Source organism: Tasmannia lanceolata, unplaced genomic scaffold, assembly GCF_043159265.1.
Source record: "Tasmannia lanceolata isolate RefF3 unplaced genomic scaffold, GAP_Taslan_0.1 ptg000008l, whole genome shotgun sequence".
Lineage (NCBI taxonomy): Eukaryota > Viridiplantae > Streptophyta > Magnoliopsida > Canellales > Winteraceae > Tasmannia > Tasmannia lanceolata.
In genome coordinates, this window is record NW_027518685.1 from 47,654,843 (window position 1) to 47,675,411 (window position 20,569).

At 40.2% G+C, this 20,569-nt stretch overlaps 1 protein-coding gene across 2 annotated transcripts in view; it reads right to left on the reverse strand.

Annotated features, from left to right (window-relative positions):
- The window catches only part of LOC143885340 (uncharacterized), a 36,380-nt gene extending 16,462 nt beyond the window's left edge, over window positions 1–19,918 (reverse strand). For both annotated transcript variants that reach the window (XM_077389471.1, XM_077389470.1), the window contains exon 1: window positions 18,984–19,918. In XM_077389471.1, the coding sequence (XP_077245586.1) occupies window positions 18,984–19,542 (559 nt within the window). In that variant the 5' untranslated portion in view covers window positions 19,543–19,918. The remainder of the gene's footprint in view (window positions 1–18,983) is intronic.
- Window positions 19,919–20,569: the final 651 nt, after the last annotated feature.

Genomic DNA, 20,569 nt, shown 5'->3' on the forward strand with positions numbered 1-20,569 from the left:
TGGTCACCCTTTTAAGTAATGTTTTGATGACAACAAACATGATATTTTACAGTATTTATTATACTAATGTTTGAATGCCTTGAAAGAATATTCTCCTAGGAACCAAGTGAAGTAAGTTGGAGCATGGATCAAGTCATGGAGCTTGGAAGCGTTAAGACAAAGAGTGAAAATGAAAGAATATCCATGGAGCATGAAGATTGAAGAACTGAAAAAGATTGAAGTCTTATGGGTCAAAGTTAGTTTGTAAACTAACCTTTCATGAATCCTGCGATTAATGGCAACAAGGGTTATCTAGTCAAACTAATAATCACTAAGAAAGAATATTAAAGTCATTACTCATAAGTAGGAAGAAAGAGAAATGAAACCATGTGGAAAAGAGATTCAAGGTCGACCATGGCACTTCACCATCGATCGTCCAAGGAAAACCTACAACGGCCAGTTTCCAACAGCTAGTTCAACGGTCGAGTGTGGTAAGTTCGTAGTTCCGTTCTGATTGTTTTAAGTGCTATAACAGCTATTTCTATTCCAACCTCTATAAATATGACCCTTCGGGTACCTAAAGATCAAGACTAACACTTGGGCTTACCTTTGAGGCATATTCTAAGTGTTAGAACTCCCATGTGCTATTAGTTGGAAGATTTCAAGGGATTAGGTAGAGGATTCATTTGTAAATCTTTTTTAGAGTTGGTTATGTGAGCAAAATGGGATCTCGTGCCAAAAAAGAGCATGATGTCCTCCTATCGTGACACGTGCGCAAACAACAAAGGAAAGACTGCATATCCCCATAAATGCAACAAAAGGGGCAAAAATGGCCTAAATGATCGGTCATTTTCACCCATTCTTTATTTTCAACACGGGATCCCATTTTAGAAGTGTTTTTCTTGTTTTATTTTCATTGTTTTTGGTGAGAAGGCACTGTATCAACCTTCAGTCTTGGTGTGAAGGCATCGTATCAACCTTTGGGGGCGGGCTTTGGGATAAAGCTTTGAGATTGGTGGGAAGGCACCGGATCAACCTTCGGCTTGTAACGGTTTGATCTCCGCCCGTAAGAAGATCAGTTAGTAAAGGCTCAAGGAGGGGATATCAATGGGAAAGTGAGCGTAGGCCGGGATTTGGCCAAACCACTATAAGTCTTGGTGCACTCTTTCTCTATCTATGCGTATCTTTCTTGTGCATTAAATTTATCTTTATATTTACATTGCTTTGCAGTATAATTGGAATAGTTTTAAATTGAACAAGATTATTAATAGACCCAGAGTTGTTTTGCAACAAGGATTAGGTGTTTTTTTCAACTTCTTTATGTCTAGCATAGCCGATCAACATGAAATGCATATTGGCCTTGAAAATAGTTGAATATGAATAAAAATTAATGTTTTCTTATGTTGATTGAGTGTGATGACCTTTCAAAAGTGCAATGCTTCATATTAGGTCAATTTTATATTCCTAAGCTCCTATCTTTCTTTCTTTCAACTTCTCCTTCTCTGTTCTCCCCTCATAATGCAGAAGCATATACTAGAAGCTCTAATACCAATTGATGCACGGATGCTACAGCGGAAGCTTAAGGTAAGGTTAAGGGATCAAGGGAAACTAAAGAAGAGGGAATGAAGGGGTAGTTGAAAAGTTTGAAAAGGGGCAATGGGAATAGTTGAAAGGGCATGTGAAACTCTTGGGAAAAGACCTAAAATGGACTAAAAGGGCATGAAACTAATAGAGATATTTATTGAAGAGGAGGTGGTTTTGTAGGGAACCCTATTGGTAATCTAATGGCATAATTAATTAAGATGGAATTGGATTACAAGTGGTTTAAAAGAAGAACAAGAAGGTTTCATGGGTTGGTTAATAAAGGGAAGAAGTTAGTTAAAGAATTGGGATCTAGGTGGTTAATTCAAGAAGATTGTAGTGAAAAAAGATACGATCAAGAAGGTTAATGTCTGTTTAAGAAATCAAGAATCAAGATGGGATTCTTGGGAGGTCGATGGGTGTTCGCTAGGTGGGTTTAGGTTAATAAAGAAGATTGTAGTGTTAAAAGATAGGATCAAGAAGGTTAATGGCTGCTTAAGAAATCAAGAATCAAGATGGGATTCATGAGAGGTTGATGGTTGTTCACTAGCTCGGTTTGGGTTAATAAAGAAAGGGTGAAGGTGGTGATCGGTTAACAAGATAAAAAGGGATCTTGAGAAGTTTCAGGAAGCTTGTGATCGATTAAATAATGAGAAGCTGCAAGTGGTTACAACTAAAACTAAATGTTTAGACGAGTTGGCGGTTGGGAGTTAAGGTGGGTAAGTCGGCTAGTTTTAGGGAATTATGGGCTAATGTTCAAGGATTTTGGGTAGGCTAAAAATACTAAAGGTTGATGGAGGTTTCGGGTGGCCTTTGGGTGTGGCTGAGAAGAGCATAGAGGGTGGGTTTGCGGTTAACACAGGTGGGATGGGGCGGCTTTAGAGAGTTACGAAGGCCATTGGGGGATAGTTGGGCTGCGGTTTCTAGGTGAGAAAGAGGTGGAAGAAACAAGGGTTAAGGGCACGGAGTTTGGTATGCAGCAAAGTATGAAAAGAGAAAGTAGTAGGCTGGTTGAGAAGGAAGAGATGAGGACCGGAATTTGGGCGTATGAAGAGGGCATTTTGGGTGTGTTGTGGTGGTGAGAGGAGAGGCTGTTTGCGGCTGGGTTCTTGCGCAAACAAAAGAAGGCTGGTTTTGGGGCATTTCTTCTGAATTAAGTGAAGGGCAGCAAAAATCTGCAGCAAGCAGGGTTTTAGGGACTGTTTCGGCAAGCTGCAGGTTTGAAGGGGCTGGTAGGGTCAGCAAGATAGAGACAAAACTTGCATAACATGTGCCATCAAGAACTACAGTTCTTTTCTGTACATTAATGGATATTTTCATAGAACTCCAGTTCAACCACGCAATAGATCACCATGTCAATGGCTAGGGTGTTTTTTTATCCAATTTCTATGGGTACCTGTGCACATATTTATAGAAAGTGACAGAGCATTTACATTCTTTCAGACTACTAAGAGAAGAGTTTGACAGGATTTGGCATTTGGAAGGTAACAGAGGTGCACGATTAATCATGGATTCGTGGCAATGCCTGAAGTTTGATGGTTATTCCGTGGAAGCAACTTACCTAATCAACACCAAACTTGTCCCTACTTGGAAGAGATGGGTGCATCAAAGGTGGCCCAATCGATCAGAGTTGATAATCTACCAGATGGGTCCCCACTTACAAGCTTGTAAAAAATATTGTGAGGAGGAAGGAAGGAGGGCGGAGGAAATTCCATGTACCCAACTGAACGATTAGGAAATTTCAGAAGATCTACATCACATTCACAAAAATTGGTTCATAAAATAAAACCTCCCACAGGGTTGGTATGCTAGGTGCATGGCTGTGTTGTTAAAATTTTATAGCGCGACTTCTTATGTAGTTTGCAATCTGGTACTCCAGATGTTTTTATTTTGGGGTTTCCTAAACTGTATCCAAAGAACTGATCCAGGAGGATCTAGGCAATGAAAAACAGAGAGAAAATTCGACATATATTTGCGCATGCCAAACAGCTACAGCCAACACAGCATGCGAAGGCAGAGCCCCAAAAGAGAAAAGCAAAATTATCCAAAATTATGCAGTTATGTCCATAATGGCATATGCTGCAAAAGTGATGGGCATACTCACAAAGTATCTTTTTTTATCCCACCATTTCCTCCATTCACTTATTAAATAGAAGAGGACTTCTGAAATTAGATGTACTGAGGAAGGTAAAGAAATGGCTAGGCATGACACTACCATTCAGATTTTGTATCAAATTAGAACTTACTGAGTATCAATTTGCACATCGAAACACACAAAAACCCAGGAAGAGAACAAGAGAAGGGAGATCTAAGAGGCAAAATAGGCAACAGTACCTAACATTATGCGGTTACATTGTGAATCACGTACCTGTAACGGTGATAAGCATCCTCATGGAGTTTTTTGTTTCCACACCTTTTCCTCTGATAGAGAGTGAAGAGAAGAGAATGAGACAAGAGTTGGAGTCTTGCTCCCCCTCACTTATGTATTTATATAAAAGAGAATAGAGTACAAAGACCATCTTGCCCTTATGCACATATGCACTTCTAATACTTCCCCACAAGCTGGAGTGTAGATATCATACATTCCTAGCTTCTTACAAATATCATTTAGCTTAGCTGTACTCAATGACTTGGTAAAAACATCAGCTAGCCCGATCCACTGATCGAGTGAAAGAAACGCATATCTCGCCCTTTTGTATTCTCTGACAAATGAAGTGAAGTGACAGTCTACGTCTATGTGTTTGGTTCTCTCATGAAAAACAGGATTGGTAGCAATGTGAATAGCAGCCTTATCGTCACAATAAAACTGAGCCTTAAGGTGTCAAGAGGGTAGAGAAATTAGGGTTTGAAACAAGGAAAAGGGTTGTAAAGGGGATTTGGGGTGTCAGTTGTGCTTGGGGAGGCATGAGAGTGATGTGATCCGACCGTTGGATCGCCACTTTCATTGCAAAGCACGTTACTTCTGTTTTTATTTTGAGAATTATGGACTATTTCTCTATTTTATTTGAGACATAGATGTGAGGGATGTTCACATCATCTAGAGCGCACGCTTGCACACACCATTTTTGCCTTTTCTTTTTTGTTTAGTTAGTTGTTACTATTATGCCCTTATGCTACTAACTTCTTCTTTGTGAATAAGGGTATGGCGGTCTTTTCACTTTCATTTAAGTGAGCTCGAAAAGGGGCCCACCATGAATAGAATATAAATGAGAGCACAAGGAGAGAAAGCCCTAGTTTTTGAAGATTTGTGTCCCTACCTCTCTTCTCTCATCTCTATCTTTCAACTGTCTCTTCTCTGGCATTCTATTTCTCACCTCTCTCTTCCCTCACCCCTCATCTCCTCCCTCTTTGTTCATCTCTCTCCCCTCCCCCATCTATTTCTCACTCTATCTCACTCGCCCTCTCTATTTCTCTCGTACGAGAGGCCTCTTTCTCTCCTTTTGTACTCTCCCTATTCTCTTTCTCGCACCCACATACCCTCTCCCTATTCTCTCTCTCTCTCTCTCTCTCTCTCTCTCTCTCTCCTCTTTATTTCCCCTTCTACTTTCTTTTCTCCTACCCCTCCTTGGAACCTTCCCATAAAAATTATTTTTGGCGAATTACTGTTGCCCAGAGTTTCGGGTCGCGCCCGCGGATTGTTCCCCCACTCTGTTGGACTCTTTGCTAGCACGGATTTGAGGTGAAGGAATGCTGCCTTTTGTCCGGTGAGAAATTTTCATTTTATTCAGCCATTTTCTTGAACCTTTTTCCCCTTTGAAACCCATAGGGAGCTTGCCAATAATTTGCCCTAGCATATTTTAGGATTTTTATCACTTTCTAGCGTAGTTTTGGGCCTTATACTTCTATTTTCTTTTATGGACAGCAACCAAACAGCATTTCTTGCATTATATTTGAACCCTTAATTCTCATCTTTTGTGTTATTTAGGTTGATCTATACAATAACTATTTAGTGTAGAAGCATTTCTCTTTAATGGCTTATCTTTTAAAGCTAATCTCATGATTTACCATTAATTGTTTGTTTCATTGTTCATGGGTTATGGTGTGGTTATTTGGATGTGAAGACTTGGTTCCATTAAGCTCCTAAGGTTCCCGGTAGTATTCGCGAACCTCCGGGTTCGCCCCAAAGAGGGAGGTTGGAGGGTAATACCGTGGGTTGAGGGGGAGGGAAGACGGCGGGTGGGAGTGGTCAGGTGGGAAGGGTCGGGTGGAGGAGAAGGGGTTGGGGATTAGGGTTTTGAGTGATGAGGGTTGGGGATTAGGGTTTGTGAGGGAGGCGTGAGGATGGGACGAGGTGGATGGAGGTTGAGGATGGAGGTGGGGTTGTCGTATGGAGAGTAGTGAGGCATGAGGAAGGCGTGAGGAAGATGGAAGGAGGAGGCTGTCGTATGAAGAGGATGGGGGAAGGAGGATGGAGGTGGGCTGCCGCATGGAGAGGAGGCGTGAGGAATATGGGTTCTTCCATTGGAGGTCCCTAGGGCACCACAACCCTAGGGCTCTGATATCATGTTAGAGAGTGAAGAGAAGAGAATGAGAGAAGAGTTGGAGTCTTGCTCCCCCTCACTTATGTATTTATATTAAAATAAGAGTACAAAGACCATCTTGCCTATGTCACAAATGTCGTTCTCGGGAATTTCTTCACAAGGGAAAATCACGAGATATATTAATCTTTATTATTTTTTTCAAGTTTATATCGGGAAATAAACAGTAAAAATAAAATTATTAAAAAATATATAAAAGGAAAAATGATTAAAAAAATGTAAAGTTTTGTCTAAATTGTGACTAAAGGGTAGTGATTTGAAATTTATAAAACAGGTGCTGTCAGGTAAGAGATGATGGCTTTTAGGACAAATATACCCCTCCTACCTCTTTTTTCCCTCCACCTTTTTGCACCTATCCCTATGCACTTATTATCTTCTCACCTACCACCTTCTTCTTCCTCAAGACTTTTCTAACGTGGAAAACTCCATGGAAGGGTTTTGAAGGTTGCCATTTACCTACCACCTTCTTCTTCCTCAAGGCTTCAAAAACATGGGAAACTTCATGCAAGGTTTTTGAAGCTTGCCATTGCCGAAAAAAAACTCCATTGCCAACGTTTCCAAGCTCCATTGCCATTGTAGTGTTGAAAAAAAACTACATTTGCAACGTGATAAAGCACCATTGCCATTGTATTTTTGAAAAAAAAAACTCCCTTGCCAACGGGATAAAGCTCCATTTCTACTGGTTTCCGTCTGATTTCCGACGTTTGTTTCGAAAGTCCGACCCAACCTTCGGATTTCTGACGGAAATGAGTAGATTTGCCATTTCTACTGGCTTCCATTCGGAAATCCGAAGATTGGTTCGGAAGTCCGAACCAAACTTCGGAATTCCAGTAGGACACCAATTTACTAGTTCCACTCGGAAGTCCGGCAGTTGGTTCGGACTTCCAACTCGGAGTTTAAGGTAGGGTTTCCGAGTGGTTCTGGGGTATAACATGTGGCTCCCTAGTGGTTCCTGTGCATAAAATGTGGTTCCCTAGTTGATTCGAGGTATAAAAGGTGGTTCCCTAGTGGTTCCGGGGTATAAAATGTGGTTCCCTAGTGGTTCCGGGGTATAAAATGTAGTTCCCTAGTGGTTCCGGGATATAAAATGTGGTTCCCTAGTGGTTCCGGGGTAGAAAATGTGGTTCCCTAGTGGTTCCGGGGTAGAAAAAGTGGTTCCCTAGTGGTTCCGTGGTATAAGATGTGGTTACCTAGTGGTTCCGGGGTATAAGATGTGGTTCCCTAGTAGTTCCGGGGTAGAAAATGTGCTTACCTAATGGTTCCGGGATAGAAAATGTGGTTCTCTAGTGGTTCCGGGGTAGAAAATGTGGTTCCCTAGTGGTTCTGGGGTATAAAATGTGGTTCCCTAGTGGTTCCGGTGTATAAAATGTGGCTCCCTAGTGGCTCCGAGATATAAAATGTGGTTCCCTAGTGGTTCTGGGGTATAAAATGTGGTTCCCTAGTGGTTCCGAGGTATAAAATGTGGATCCGTAGTGGTTCCGGGGTATAAAATGTGGATCCCTAGTGGTTCCGGGGTAGAAAATGTGGTTCTCTAGTGGTTCCGGGGTATAAAATGTGGTTCCGTAGTGGTTCCGGGGTATAAAATGTGGTTCCCTAGTGGTTTCGGCGTATAAAATGTGGTTCCCTAGTGGTTTCGGGGTATAAAATGTGGTTCCCTAGTGGTTCCGGGGTATAAAATGTGGTTCCAGGGTAGAAAATGTGGTTCCCTAGTGGTTCTGGGGTATAAAATGTGGTTCCCTAGTGGTTCTGGGGCATAAAATGTGGTTCCAAAGTGTTTCTGGGGTATAAAATGTGGTTCCCTAGTAGTTTCGGGGTATAAAATGTGGTTCCCTAGTGATTCCGAGGTATAAAATGTGGTTCCCTAGTGGTTCCAGGATATAAAATGTGGTTCCCTGTAGAAAATGTGGTTCCCTAGTGGTTCCGGGGTAGATAATGTGGTTAAAATGAATGGATCCCATAGGATGATCTGAACCATTAGGATGATCTGAACCATTAGGATTACAGAGGGTTAGAATGAATGGATCCCATAAAAACAGCCTTAACAAATCAGAGGGTTATGATCATCCTGCAGAGAAGATTTTATGGCACTACATGAAATGGCCCAGCAAGTAAATGGTTTAGGTCACTCAAATAAGCAGGCCCCACTACATTTTTTTCCCTCAAATCCTCCACCGTCTGTCTAACTATAATATGTGATTTGGTAAGGACTTTCGCATGAACAGGCTCATACAATTGAAGAGGCTATTCTCAAAAAGCATCATCACCATTGCTAGGTCATCATCATTTCGAATGTCATACAACAAGATTTGATATGGATTCTTGGAATACCCAGGAACCACATTTTATACCTCGGAACCACAGCTTATACCCCAGAAACACTAGGGAACCATAGCTTATACCCCGGAACCACTAGGGAACCACAGCTTATACCTCGGAACCACATTTTATACCTCGGAACCATTAGAGAACCACAGCTTGTACCCCAGAACCACTAGGGAACCACAACTTATACCACAGAACCACTAGGGAACCACATTTTCTACCTCGGAACCACATTTTCTACCCCGAAACCACATCTTATACGCCGGAACCGCTAGGGAACCACATGTTATACCACGGAACCGCTAGGGAACCACATGTTATATCCGGAACCACTAGGGAACCACATTTTATACCTCGGAACCACTAGGGAACCACTAGGGAACCACATTTTATACCCCGGAACCACTAGGGAACCACATCTTCTACCCCGGAACCACATCTTCTACCCCGGAACCACTAGGGAACCACATTTTATACCCGGAACCACTAGGGAACCACATTTTATACTCTAGAACCACTAGGGAACCACATTTTATACCTCGGAACCACTAGGGAACCACATTTTATACCCCGAAACCACTATGGAACCACATTCCAAGAGGTTACATAGTGGTTCCAACACTCTAAATTGTGGTTCCAAGAGTCCAACCTGTGTTTGGTACATTATAATAGTATTTTAGTAGTTTTAAAAGTCATCATGGCTCTATCATTGGTGTTTAAACCTATTGGAACCATTAAGTAGACCTCGGAACCACTATTTAGTGGTTAAATAGTGGTTCCAAGACTAAATTATGGTTCCGAAGTGGTTGGTACATTGTAATACTACTTTATTAGACTTCGAAGGGATAATGACTGTATCATTGGTGTTTGGAACATATTAGAACCGTTACGTAGGCCTCGGAACCACAATTTAGTGGTTCTGAGAGGTTACATAGTGGTTCCAACACTCTAAATTGTGGTTCCAAGAGTCAAACTAGTGTTTGGTACATTATAATAATATTTTAGTGCTTTCAAAAGTCATCATGGCTCTATCATTGGTGTAAATTATGGTTCCAAGACTATTTAGTGGAACCATAAGTAGGCCTTGGAACCACTATTTAGTGGTTAAATAATGGTTCCAAGACTGTAAATTATGGTTCCGAAGTGGTTGGTACATTGTAATACTGCTTTATTAGTCTTCTAAGGGATAATGACTGTATCATTAGTGTTTGGTTCCGAGAGGTTACATAGTGGTTCCAAGACTCAAAATTGTGGTTCCAAGAGTCCAACTGGTGTTTGGTACATTATAACAGTATTTTAATGGTTTTAAAAGTCATCATGACTGTATCATTGGTGTTTAAAACCTATTGGAACCATTACTCAGGCCTCGGAACCACAATTTAGTGGTTCCGAGGAGGTTAAATAGTGCTTCCAGTACTGTAATTTATGGTTCCTAAGTGGTTGGTACATTGTAATACTACTTTATTGGTTTTCAAAAGGATCATGACTGTATCATTGGTGTTTAGAACATATTGGAACCATTACGTAGGCCTCAGAACCACAATTTAGTGGTTCCGAGAAGTTACATAGTGGTTCCAAGACTCTAAATTATGGTTCCAAGAGTGCAAGTTGTGGTTAGGACATTGTAACAGTATTAAATTGGTTGTACAACTGATCATAAGTGTATCATTGGTGCTTTAAACATGTAGGAACCATTACGTAGGCCTCGGAACCACTAAAAATAGTGGTTCCAAGAGTGAAAATTATGGTTCCGAGAGCCTACTAGTGTTTGGTACATTTTAATAGTATTGTATTTGTTGTAAAAGTGATCATGAGTGTATCATTGGTGTTGTAAACATGTTGGAACCATTATGTATGCCTCGGAACCATAATTTAGTAGTTCCGAGAGGTTAAATATTGGTTCTATGAGTGTAAAGTATGGCTCCAAGAGTCCAAGTAGTGATTGGTACATTGTAATGGTCATCATGAGTGTATCATTGCTGTGTTAAACATCTTGGAACCATTATGTATGCCTCGGAACCATAATTAGTTCCGAGGGGTTTAAATATTTGTTCCATGAGTGTAAAGTATGGTTCCAAGAGTCCAACTAGTGGTTGGTACATTTTAATAGTGATCATGAGTATATCATTGGTGTTGTAAACATCTTGAAACCATTATGTATGCCTCAGAACCATAATTTAGTGGTTCCGAGGCGTTAAATATTGGTTCCATGAGTGTAAAGTATGGTTCCAAGAGTCCAACTAGTGGTTGGTACATTGTAATAGTGATCATGAGTGTATCATTGCTATGTTAAACCCCTCCAAACCCCATACCTGAATCCAAACACTACCAAAAACACAGTAGGCCCACATTGTTTGGATCATCCAAGACGTTCATTAGATGGGCCCTCACATATATACGGTGTGCCGAAAAAATCAGCTCCATCGGATCATCCTAATCCTTCAATCTGAGGACGTACCATCAGCTCCTAGCCCTACTCGGAAGTCCGAAACTTTTTTCGGACTTCCGACCAAATTTTCAGACTTCCGAATGGAGTCCAGTAGAATGGGCATTCTATATATGTGAGGGCCCATCAAAGGAACCCCTTTGGATGATCCAAACAATGTGGGCCCACTGTGTTTTTGGTAGTGTTTGGATTCGAGTATGGGGTTTGGGGGTTGTATGGGGTCTTCATTAGCATTGACAGTGTTTCAAAAGAGGGGGCCTACCTTACACAAATTGAACCACAGGGGGTTTACTTGTAACTTTTTAAACATTAGGGGTTAAGTTGGATGTGTACAGTCCTTGTACAAAATGGAGGGTTAGGATCTTCATGTGGAGATATGCGGGTAAATCCTATATACGTCATGGTCCAACAAATGAACGGTTTGGATCATCCTTTGAAGTGAGCCCCATTGTTTGCAGCATATAAGATTCCTGGAGAGAGAGACAGAGAGAGAGAGAGATCGATAAAAAGAAGGTTTTTAAAAGACAAGGGTATTCTTGTCATTTTCCTTCCCCGACAAGACCAGACAGTAGAGAGAGATGGGTAAAAAGAAGGTTTTTAAAAGAGAAGGGTATTCTTGTCATTTCCCGTCTCCGACAAGACCTGAGAGCCCCTCTCTCATTGTTTTGAAATGTCTACCCTTCATTCACAATTTAACAAAAACTGTGCATTTTTTTAATAATTTTCCCTATATAAAAATATTAAATTTAAGAAAAAAATATAAAATAAAAATAACGTAAAAATATCAGGATAATATTGTGATATTATCGGGATAATTTATCATAAGAGTGAAAATATCGCCACATTTTTAAAATCTCGAGATTAGTTCGGGATTTCATCGTTTTATCAAAATCTCGCGATAAAATGCTATATTTTGAAAATATCGGAGATATTTGTGACATAGCATCTTGCCCTCAAGCACATATACACTTCTAACATCCTCCAATCATTAAAAAGAAGAATATTTAAATGCTATGTAATGGGTAAAGTGAAGAAGTAGTGCCCTTGGCACTTTAATGCAAACCCTATACTCGGATACCAATTAATGCGAATCTAGGGTTCGCAGGTTGATTTATAGGAATATGCTCTATACATTCTCATAATAGAATAAACAACAAGTCCATTTCAAAAAAAAAGAATAAACAACAAGTAGCATGCCAAAGAAATCAAATATGTAACTAAGATGGAATAGTGATGTACTAGTTTGTCCACAACGCGAAAAAGATATAAAATAAACTCCCTAACTATGGTCCAAAGAAATCTAGAAGGGGTAATGGAATACGGATAAGGATATGGGTAGCGTATAGGGTATCCTCCAAGACAAACAAGAAATAGATAGATATATGAGAAGGATGTGTTGATCATAGCTAAGATAAGGAAGATGAAGGAAAGAAGAATCAAGATCAAGATCTTGAAACTTCAAGGCAAGAAAATGAATCCTAGTTGGGTTTATAAAACAGTTTCCCTCATTTCCTGTTTTTCACCCTTCCCGGTTAGGTTTATAAACAGTTTCTCCTTTTCTCCTTCAGCTTGATCTTCATTCCTTTTCTTAACCTTTAAGTTTTCAAAATCTTGATTGTTTCTTGATCTTGACCTCTCAAATCTTGATCTTGATTCTTCCTGTGGGAACCAACAAGTGGCATAGTTGGCCCCTTAGATTTATTTTAGTTGCCCCTTTAGATTTTAGTTTATTTTTATTTATTTTATGTTAAGGAGTTTATTTTTATTTATTTTATTTTATTTTATTTGTTGCCGATATGTAGGCTTGATGTCTTGAACTTTGGGTTAGTTTTTGGAATAATATTGAGTGAAATTTCTCCCATCAGATTTCTATTCCTTCTTCTTTCTTCCTCTCTTCTTCCCTTCTCTTCTTCCTTCTTCTTTCCCCTTCCTCTCTTTCCCTTTCTTCTTCTCCTCTACTTCTCCTCTACTTCTCCTCTTTTCTCTCTTCCTCTTCTCCTCTACTTCTTTTCTTCTCTTTCCTCTCTTCCTCTTCTTCCTGGCCTGCATCACACTTCCATTCAGAGTTCACATCAATATTAGATGTTATTGAGTATTCAATCTCAAGATGGATCACTTATGTTCATAAAGAATGCAACTTATTAGCTAGTCACCTTCAATAGAGATGATTAGCAGCAAGACACTACAGTCATGGTGATGCAGATTTTAGGGTTAAATAAGTGGCACATTTGCCCATTAGGATTTATTTTCCATGTTATTTAGAATTAGGAAGTTTAGTTTTTTAGGAATTCTTATTTTAGAAGGTTTCTATCTTTTAGGTTGTTAATTGCCTATTTATAAGCCTCTTTACAGCTTTTGATGATTATTGATATTGAATAAAGATTATTCTCCCTCTAATTCTGGTTTTCTTCTTCTCTCTTTTGATTTCTTCTCTTCTCTCCCTAAATTCGTCTATTCTTCAGGTTATTTTTGTCTCTTCAGGTTATTTTCATCTCTTCTTCCCCTATTCTTCTAATTCTATCCCCTTTCCTCAATTTTTCTTCACGGTGCTGCATCAATTTGGTATCAGAGCCCAAGATCCAAGTTTTAGGAATTATTTTCCATACTTTTCATCCCGACAGATTTCACAATATTGTAGAAACCTTCAAATTTCAGCATCACATCCCAAAATCTGCGTACATGTTGGTCGCACAAACAACTCAGAAATCAGCCACCTAAAGCTTGGTTGCCGGAAACTTTTTGGGCGGGTGGGAAACCCGTTACCCCTAAAACACGTTTCTCGCGGTTGGGAAACTCGTTTCCCCTAAAATGAGGAAAACACGTTTCGAAAACGTTTCCAAAATATGATACAAAACTGGAGAAACGTTTCTGAAACACATGGGAAACATATGGAAAACTTATGTAAATAATGTGTAAACGCGTGATAAACATATGCAACACTCGTAGAAAACGCATATGAAACATGTAGGAAATATGTGTGGAACTTACGGAAATCATTTTGGAAAAACACATAATTTCCTAAGACATTTCTCGTACGATTTTCTATTGTTTCTCGTTTCTCGTTTCCCCTGTATTTTTTTTCATGCGTTTTCCGTTTCCGTTTCACGTGTCGTTTCCTGAATTCGTTTCCCACCGTGGTAACTATGACCTAAAGCCATCAATAACTCGAAACCAACCCTACCCCAAATATTCATTAAATTTAATTGCCCCAAACCCTCTTTCTAATTCCAACAATAACCCTAAATCCATCCCACAGAACTGATCCACCCATCTCCTCCACCTTTCCTCACCCGAACAGTCCCATCCTTACCCAGTTCTACCGTATTCATTCAAGCATTCACCTTTCATCTTATGCCTCATCTCCAACTTGGTAGCACTAGATTCAAGACCACCTTATCCTTGCCGGCATCTCCTTCTTTCCTCAAGATTCCAAGTACAGAGAGATATTCGCAGAACTTGGAAACCCTCGTGTTCTTTGGAGGTTTCAAAGGAGGCAAGTTGCCTTCTCACAAAAGGAACTTCTATTGGTGTAAGTCAGGAGTTATAATTAAAAAGGAAAGAAAAGGAGCCCTCTCTCTTGCCGTATCCAATTGAAATGTGACTGCCAATCATGGGTAAGTCAAGTTACCTTATTAAAGTAGAGTTTTCCTTCTCAAGCAAGCAACATACTAGCAACAGTGTGGGCCCCCCACCCTAATATTAGAAGCTGCCAGCTATTATAGAAGTCAAAGCAAAGGTAACCCTCTTCTTCCTTTAATTAATACTTCTTTTTGGGGTTTGAGTGGTTCACGTGACCAGTTCCAACATAATAAAAAAGGTTTATACCCCCCCTCCCAATTCTACCTTTGGGCACCCATGTCAATTAAGGAAGACTGATTAAAACCCCCTAGTTTTACCTAATGCACCCGCCCTTCTTTTATTAAGTAATTCACGTGACTTTTCAATCACGTGAGTTGAGTGACTTTTCAATCACATGAGTTGAGTTTGAAAAAAAAAAAGGGGGGCTTATTATCCCACCCCCCCTTCTTTCCCTAGGCACCCCTTCCTCATTTATAAACACTACTTAACATCCCCTCAATTTCTTCTCAATATTCCTACATCAAAATTGTTTGGGATATTTCTGCTCAAAATTGGCCCTCGACCTCAACACGAAAGTTGTTCGTGACAACTTTTAGAGCGCATCCAGCCTATTTTCAGCAGCGGACAGTAGTCTTCAGTACAGTTTCAGGAGCCATCTCAGCCGTTGATTGCGCCCCTTCTTCCGATCATCAGCTTTCCCTCATCCAATTTTAGATCCGCGACAGACATTGTGCTTCTTTCGACATGCCAGACATATCAGACAGTTGATTTCAGTTTTCGACATCGATCCCTATGCCTCCACCATTTATTCCATATTTTGATGGGTACGACGAAAGCTATTGGAATGGACACACTCCCTTTAGCTATTATGAGGATGCATGCTCTAGACGCATATCATGAGTACAATGACCATGATCACCAAGCGACTATGTATTGGGCTAAAGAAACTGTGCGACGACAAGCCCGATGCTCATAGGACCTCATGGAAACGTACCGTCGTAGAAGAGAGCCTCCAATCTGTCATTGGAAGGATGTTCATGATTTTTTATGGCTCTTTATAAGCTCCACTATCTACGGAAATTGAAGCGTGAAGAAGCCGCTCGACGAGAAGAACCAGCTCGCCGCGAACAAGAAGCAGCAGCTCGTTGTGCACGCGAAGCTAAAATTGAAGCTGAGAATTTAGAGCGTCGCAGGCATGAGTCAAATTGGCAGAGCCGCTATACTACTTCATCCGTCTTACCCGTTATTGATATTCTTACGGGTCAAGATGCTAGTATTGATGAGATCATTGATGTTGAGCCTTTGATTGCATCAGATTCAGACTCTGAGATGGACGATCCAGAGTTAGAGACTCAATTGATTGCTGATATCAACATCGTTGCGCATGATGCTTCTGAGATTTCTGCCGCACCGATTGCCGATCATCTAGAGAGTGAGCTTCACTCTTCTGAGGCAGATATTGTGGCAGATCCACGTGAGGCTGATCCATTGCCTGAGTCCGAGCTGAGTGACCATATCGTTGAGGCATTACTAGAACATACAAAGCACGAGCTGATCATTGAGGATGCCGATTCCATATCATTACATGAGCACACTGATCATTGAGGATGCCGATTCCATATCATTACACGAGCCCGCCGATTTCAATGCACAAGATGACCATCTTGATGCTGATCATGGATTGATACTGCCCATAGCTGTTTTGCGATCAAGGAGGAGTACGTTGCGATCTTCCCAGCTAGATTACTTCTCCAGCGCAGATTCTGTTCGCATGAGTCTACATGGGCACTTTCTTCCCTCTTCTTCTGCCGACCTTGCAGATGCTTCTCCCGATTGTCTCTAGCGTTAGACAGCATGATTGCTTCCGCCGGATTACGCGTTCTACTACTTCAGTGGATTGTTTACATTTTCGACCCAGGTAGACTAGAACTCAAGGGCGAGTTCTTTTTCAACCGGGAGAGAATGATGTAGATTTTAGGGTTAAATAAGTGGCATATTTGCCCATTAGGATTTATTTTCCATGTTATTTAGAATTGGGAAGTTTAGTTTTTTAGGAATTCTTATTTTAGAAGGTTTCTAACTTTTAGGTTGTTAATTGCCTATTTTATAGGCCTCTTCACAGCTTATTTTGTAACTTTTGATGATTATCGATATTGAATAAAGATTTTTCTCCCTCTAATTCTGATTTTCTTCTTCTCTCTTCTGATTTCTTCTCTTCTCTCCCTAAATTCGTCTATTCTTCTGGTTATTTTCCTCTCTTCTTCAGGTTATTTTCGTCTCTTCTTCCCCTATTCTTCTAATTCTATCCCCTTTCGTCTATTTCTTTCCCATTTCCTCAATTTTTCTTCACGGTGCTGCATCACATGGGCCAACCTGACATCTATTCTTCAACCATTTAAATTTGGGAAACATGTCAACTAATATTTTCCATCTTTTGATTTTAGTTCTTGTGCATCTCCCCAGTAGATTTTCTTATATTTAATTAAATGGTTTCTGAACAATTGTCTTCTGTTTAAAGCAACCAAATGAGTCCGTGTAAGCCCAAGGGTCTACTCTCATATCTTGTTTTGATGATTCTAAACACAATTGATTATGTTTGTTTAATACTAATCAATTTGCCTTGAAGTGTTGTGATAAGATAAGTTGATCATAGAAGGAACCATCATATCACTTGGTCATGCTTGAAGTTGTACTACACAGGGGTCAAGGGAGCTAGAGACCACATGGGACAACTTACCTCGGAAGAACAATCAATGGGGAGCTCACCTCAACACACTCAAGCAAAGCAAGCACACAATAGAAGATCTATGAAGACCAAGACCAAAGAGGAGCGTAATTATACTTAGACTTGTTGTACATCCTCTCTTCTGATTTCTAAGTCAAGGCAAACTTTTCAAAATGAATTTTTCAAAAAGACTAACACTCCCCGCATTAGACTTAAATGGTTAAGAGAATGTTTGTCAGGTGGATCAACCTTTTTGGACCCTCATAACATTCCATTTATATTATTAAAATAGAGTTCCAAAAGCCAAAAATTAATCAGCAACAAAAACAAGAAAAGACTGTTGTTTTAGGCTTCTCGGAGCACCGAGCTCGGAACTCCGAGAAATCTTCCGGAACTCCGAGAAACCTTCCAGGAAGATTTTCAAGTTCTGTTTGATTTCTCGGAACTAGGAGAAACAATCCAGAAAGCCTTCTGGTTGTTTTCTCGGAGCTCCGAGAACGTCGCGACAGCAAAAAAATATAGTCGTTTGAACTCAAACGGCTAGTTGCTTTTTGTGGTCTTTTTGATACATCCACCCCCAAACGGTCATATCATTTTAAGGGCTTATAAATACACATTCAAGAGGTTCATCTACCTCTCTTGAATGATTCAAAAACAACCTTAAGCATTCAAATCATTTGAAAACCCTTTTGGCTTAAGCTTTTGTTTTTCTTCTCCACCAAACTTGCCTTGCACTTGCAAATCATTAGAGTTTGGATTTAGGGCCTCTACTTGCAATCCTTTTGTGGAGAATATTTTGAGGAGCAATCATTGTGCATCAAGCCTTCAAGAGAAGCCAAGCAATCTCCTTTCCATTCATTGTAAAGGTGGCTAGGGCATCCTATTTGTAATACCCTAGGGAGTAGCGCTTAGAACTAGGCGAAGAAGGTGAGTCGGTGTAAAGGTGACAAGGGCATCCTCATTTAATACCCTTGAAAGTGTACTCACCTCGGAGCCGGACATCGTGAAGGTCTCAAATAGTGGAAATCCTTAAGGACGATCTCAAGAAGAGTGGAGTAGGGCTTTGCCCGAACCTCTATACATCGGTGTGTTCTTCTCTTATTCTTGCACTCTTATTTTTGCCTTTTGGTTTAGCTTTTCCGTGTCTTTGATATTATGTGAACTAACCAAATTAAGCAAGAAAAGAAAAATTGAATTAGATTAGAATTTTGACTTCAAAAAGGGATAAATTTTTTATAAAACCAATTCACCCCATCTTGGTTCCATAGACCCTAATTTCAGTCCGACAACCAGCCTCTCACATTTAACTCCATAAATTTCAAGTCAGTACTTAGATCAGGTGGAATCATATACTACATCAACCTTAATTACCAACAGATATACTAAATATACCTTCAGTGTACAAACAAAAAGAAAGTGAAATCAGCACATGAACATAATAAAGAGAGAAATCCCAAAATTTATTAAGGGGATGAATAAAAGATACCATGTGAATTTACTCAGCGTATGGATCAGTATAAGAATCATGCTAAAAATTCAGAATCTGTGATTACAAAACTAAGGGCTTGTTTGTTTTAGATTATTACAACCGATTGTGGAGTTCCCAACCCATTATTGGACTCAAATTTAGTGCAATTTTTGGTCCAATAAGCGGTTGGGGACTCCACAATCGGTTGTCATAATCTAAAACAAAGAAGGCCTAAGGGGAAAGGCAATTAAGCTATACTATAAGAATGAAAACGCGGGAAATTATAGTCTATTGCGGAAATACTATCAGTATGAGTTAATCAAGCCCATGAGAAATTTCCAATACCTTTCTGTATCGGATTTCTGAAATTCGATGAAACTGCCTTGCCTTTGGAATCTCCATCGAACGTTGCACTCCATGGATTCGCCCACATCGACAAGTAGCTAAAATCAGATAAATTACACGCATAATCGGTTTGAGAGGGCCCATCCAAAGAGGCAATGACAGAAGAACTATCACCATGAATTGCAAAAGGGTATTGGGGATAATACGGCTCTACTTCAACAAGGCTATATTGGGGATAATATGGTTCTGCTTTAGACTGCTGATCATATGGGAAACTATGGATTAAAGAAGGCAAATGGCTTTTATGTGAACCAACAGACTGAGAGCCGAAGTAAGAGTAACTTGCACGAATCGAGTCTGTGTCGAAATTAGGATGTGAGAATGGATAAGACAAAGAGGTAGGAGGGTAAGAATGGAGCCAATTGTCGAGATAAGGTCTGAATTCAAAATCGTAAGGATCTTCGAGGTAGCTAGGTTTTGGTTTTGGGACTGTGAAGGGTGGAGCTAACGGAGACAAGGTAGATGATGATCGTTGACCAAATGAACCTACACCCTTCATTTTTTTCTTCGACAGAATTGAGGCAATTGATATCAGAAGCAGAAATTAGGAGAAGCTGTGGATGGTCTTTTATAAAGGGTATTTGGAAATGGAAGTGCCAAAGCTGAATAACAAGACTTTAAAGGAAAAACCCAGTTCAAAATAATCTAAAAAATTTCAAACCAGCAGGTGAGTAGGGATCAAGAGCAAAGAAGTAAAGGAGAAAGCATATCTCTTTGGAAGGGTGGTTGGGGAAGGGACGAGAGTATTGGGAAGAGGAAAAATCGATGCTATTACTTACCAAGGACGATGGACATAGCAAGGAAATTGGTGTATTGACGTTTCCAATTATTCGCTTCCCTGCTTTCGTCTCGGCTATCACTGTCTTACCTTTATTTTTTTCTCTTTTCCTTCGAGGTTAAGTTTAAGTAAAAAATTGAATTGCTAACTTGCGCGAGTAGCGTACGCACGTACGTCACTTGGAGAATCTGAACCGTTATTTACTTACTATTAGGAAAATTATTAGGGAAAAATACGCTGACGACAGCCATGCAGCACCTTTTTATTTCCTTGGGGAGTATGTTCTTGGGACACTGGAAGATGCAGCTGTCATTGGGGGGGGGGGGGGGGGGGGGGGGGGGGGGGGGGGGGGGAACAGGGGGGTTTCCGACACATTCAACTTAACCCTAGGATGCGTTTGGATTGCAGGAATCAGGAATTGGTATGGGTAACAAATTCCAATCTCATTCCAATCCCCCTGTAAACGGAGTGTTCATACCAATTCTAGTGTTTGAGTAGGTATTGGAATTCAACAAGTGAATCAGTCATGATTCCATTTCTAGTGTTGGTACCAATACATCAATGGAATCAATTTTTAATACTTTTTTTTTTCATATTATCCCAATAGGATTTGCTAGGCAATTTTTCGTGGAAAGCCATTTCGCGGCTGACCTTTGCACAAGAGAACAACCACACATTCTCAATTTTCATCAGATTTTGTCGTATTCATTCAATTCATTTGAGGAGGTTGTTCTCTATTGCAAAATTC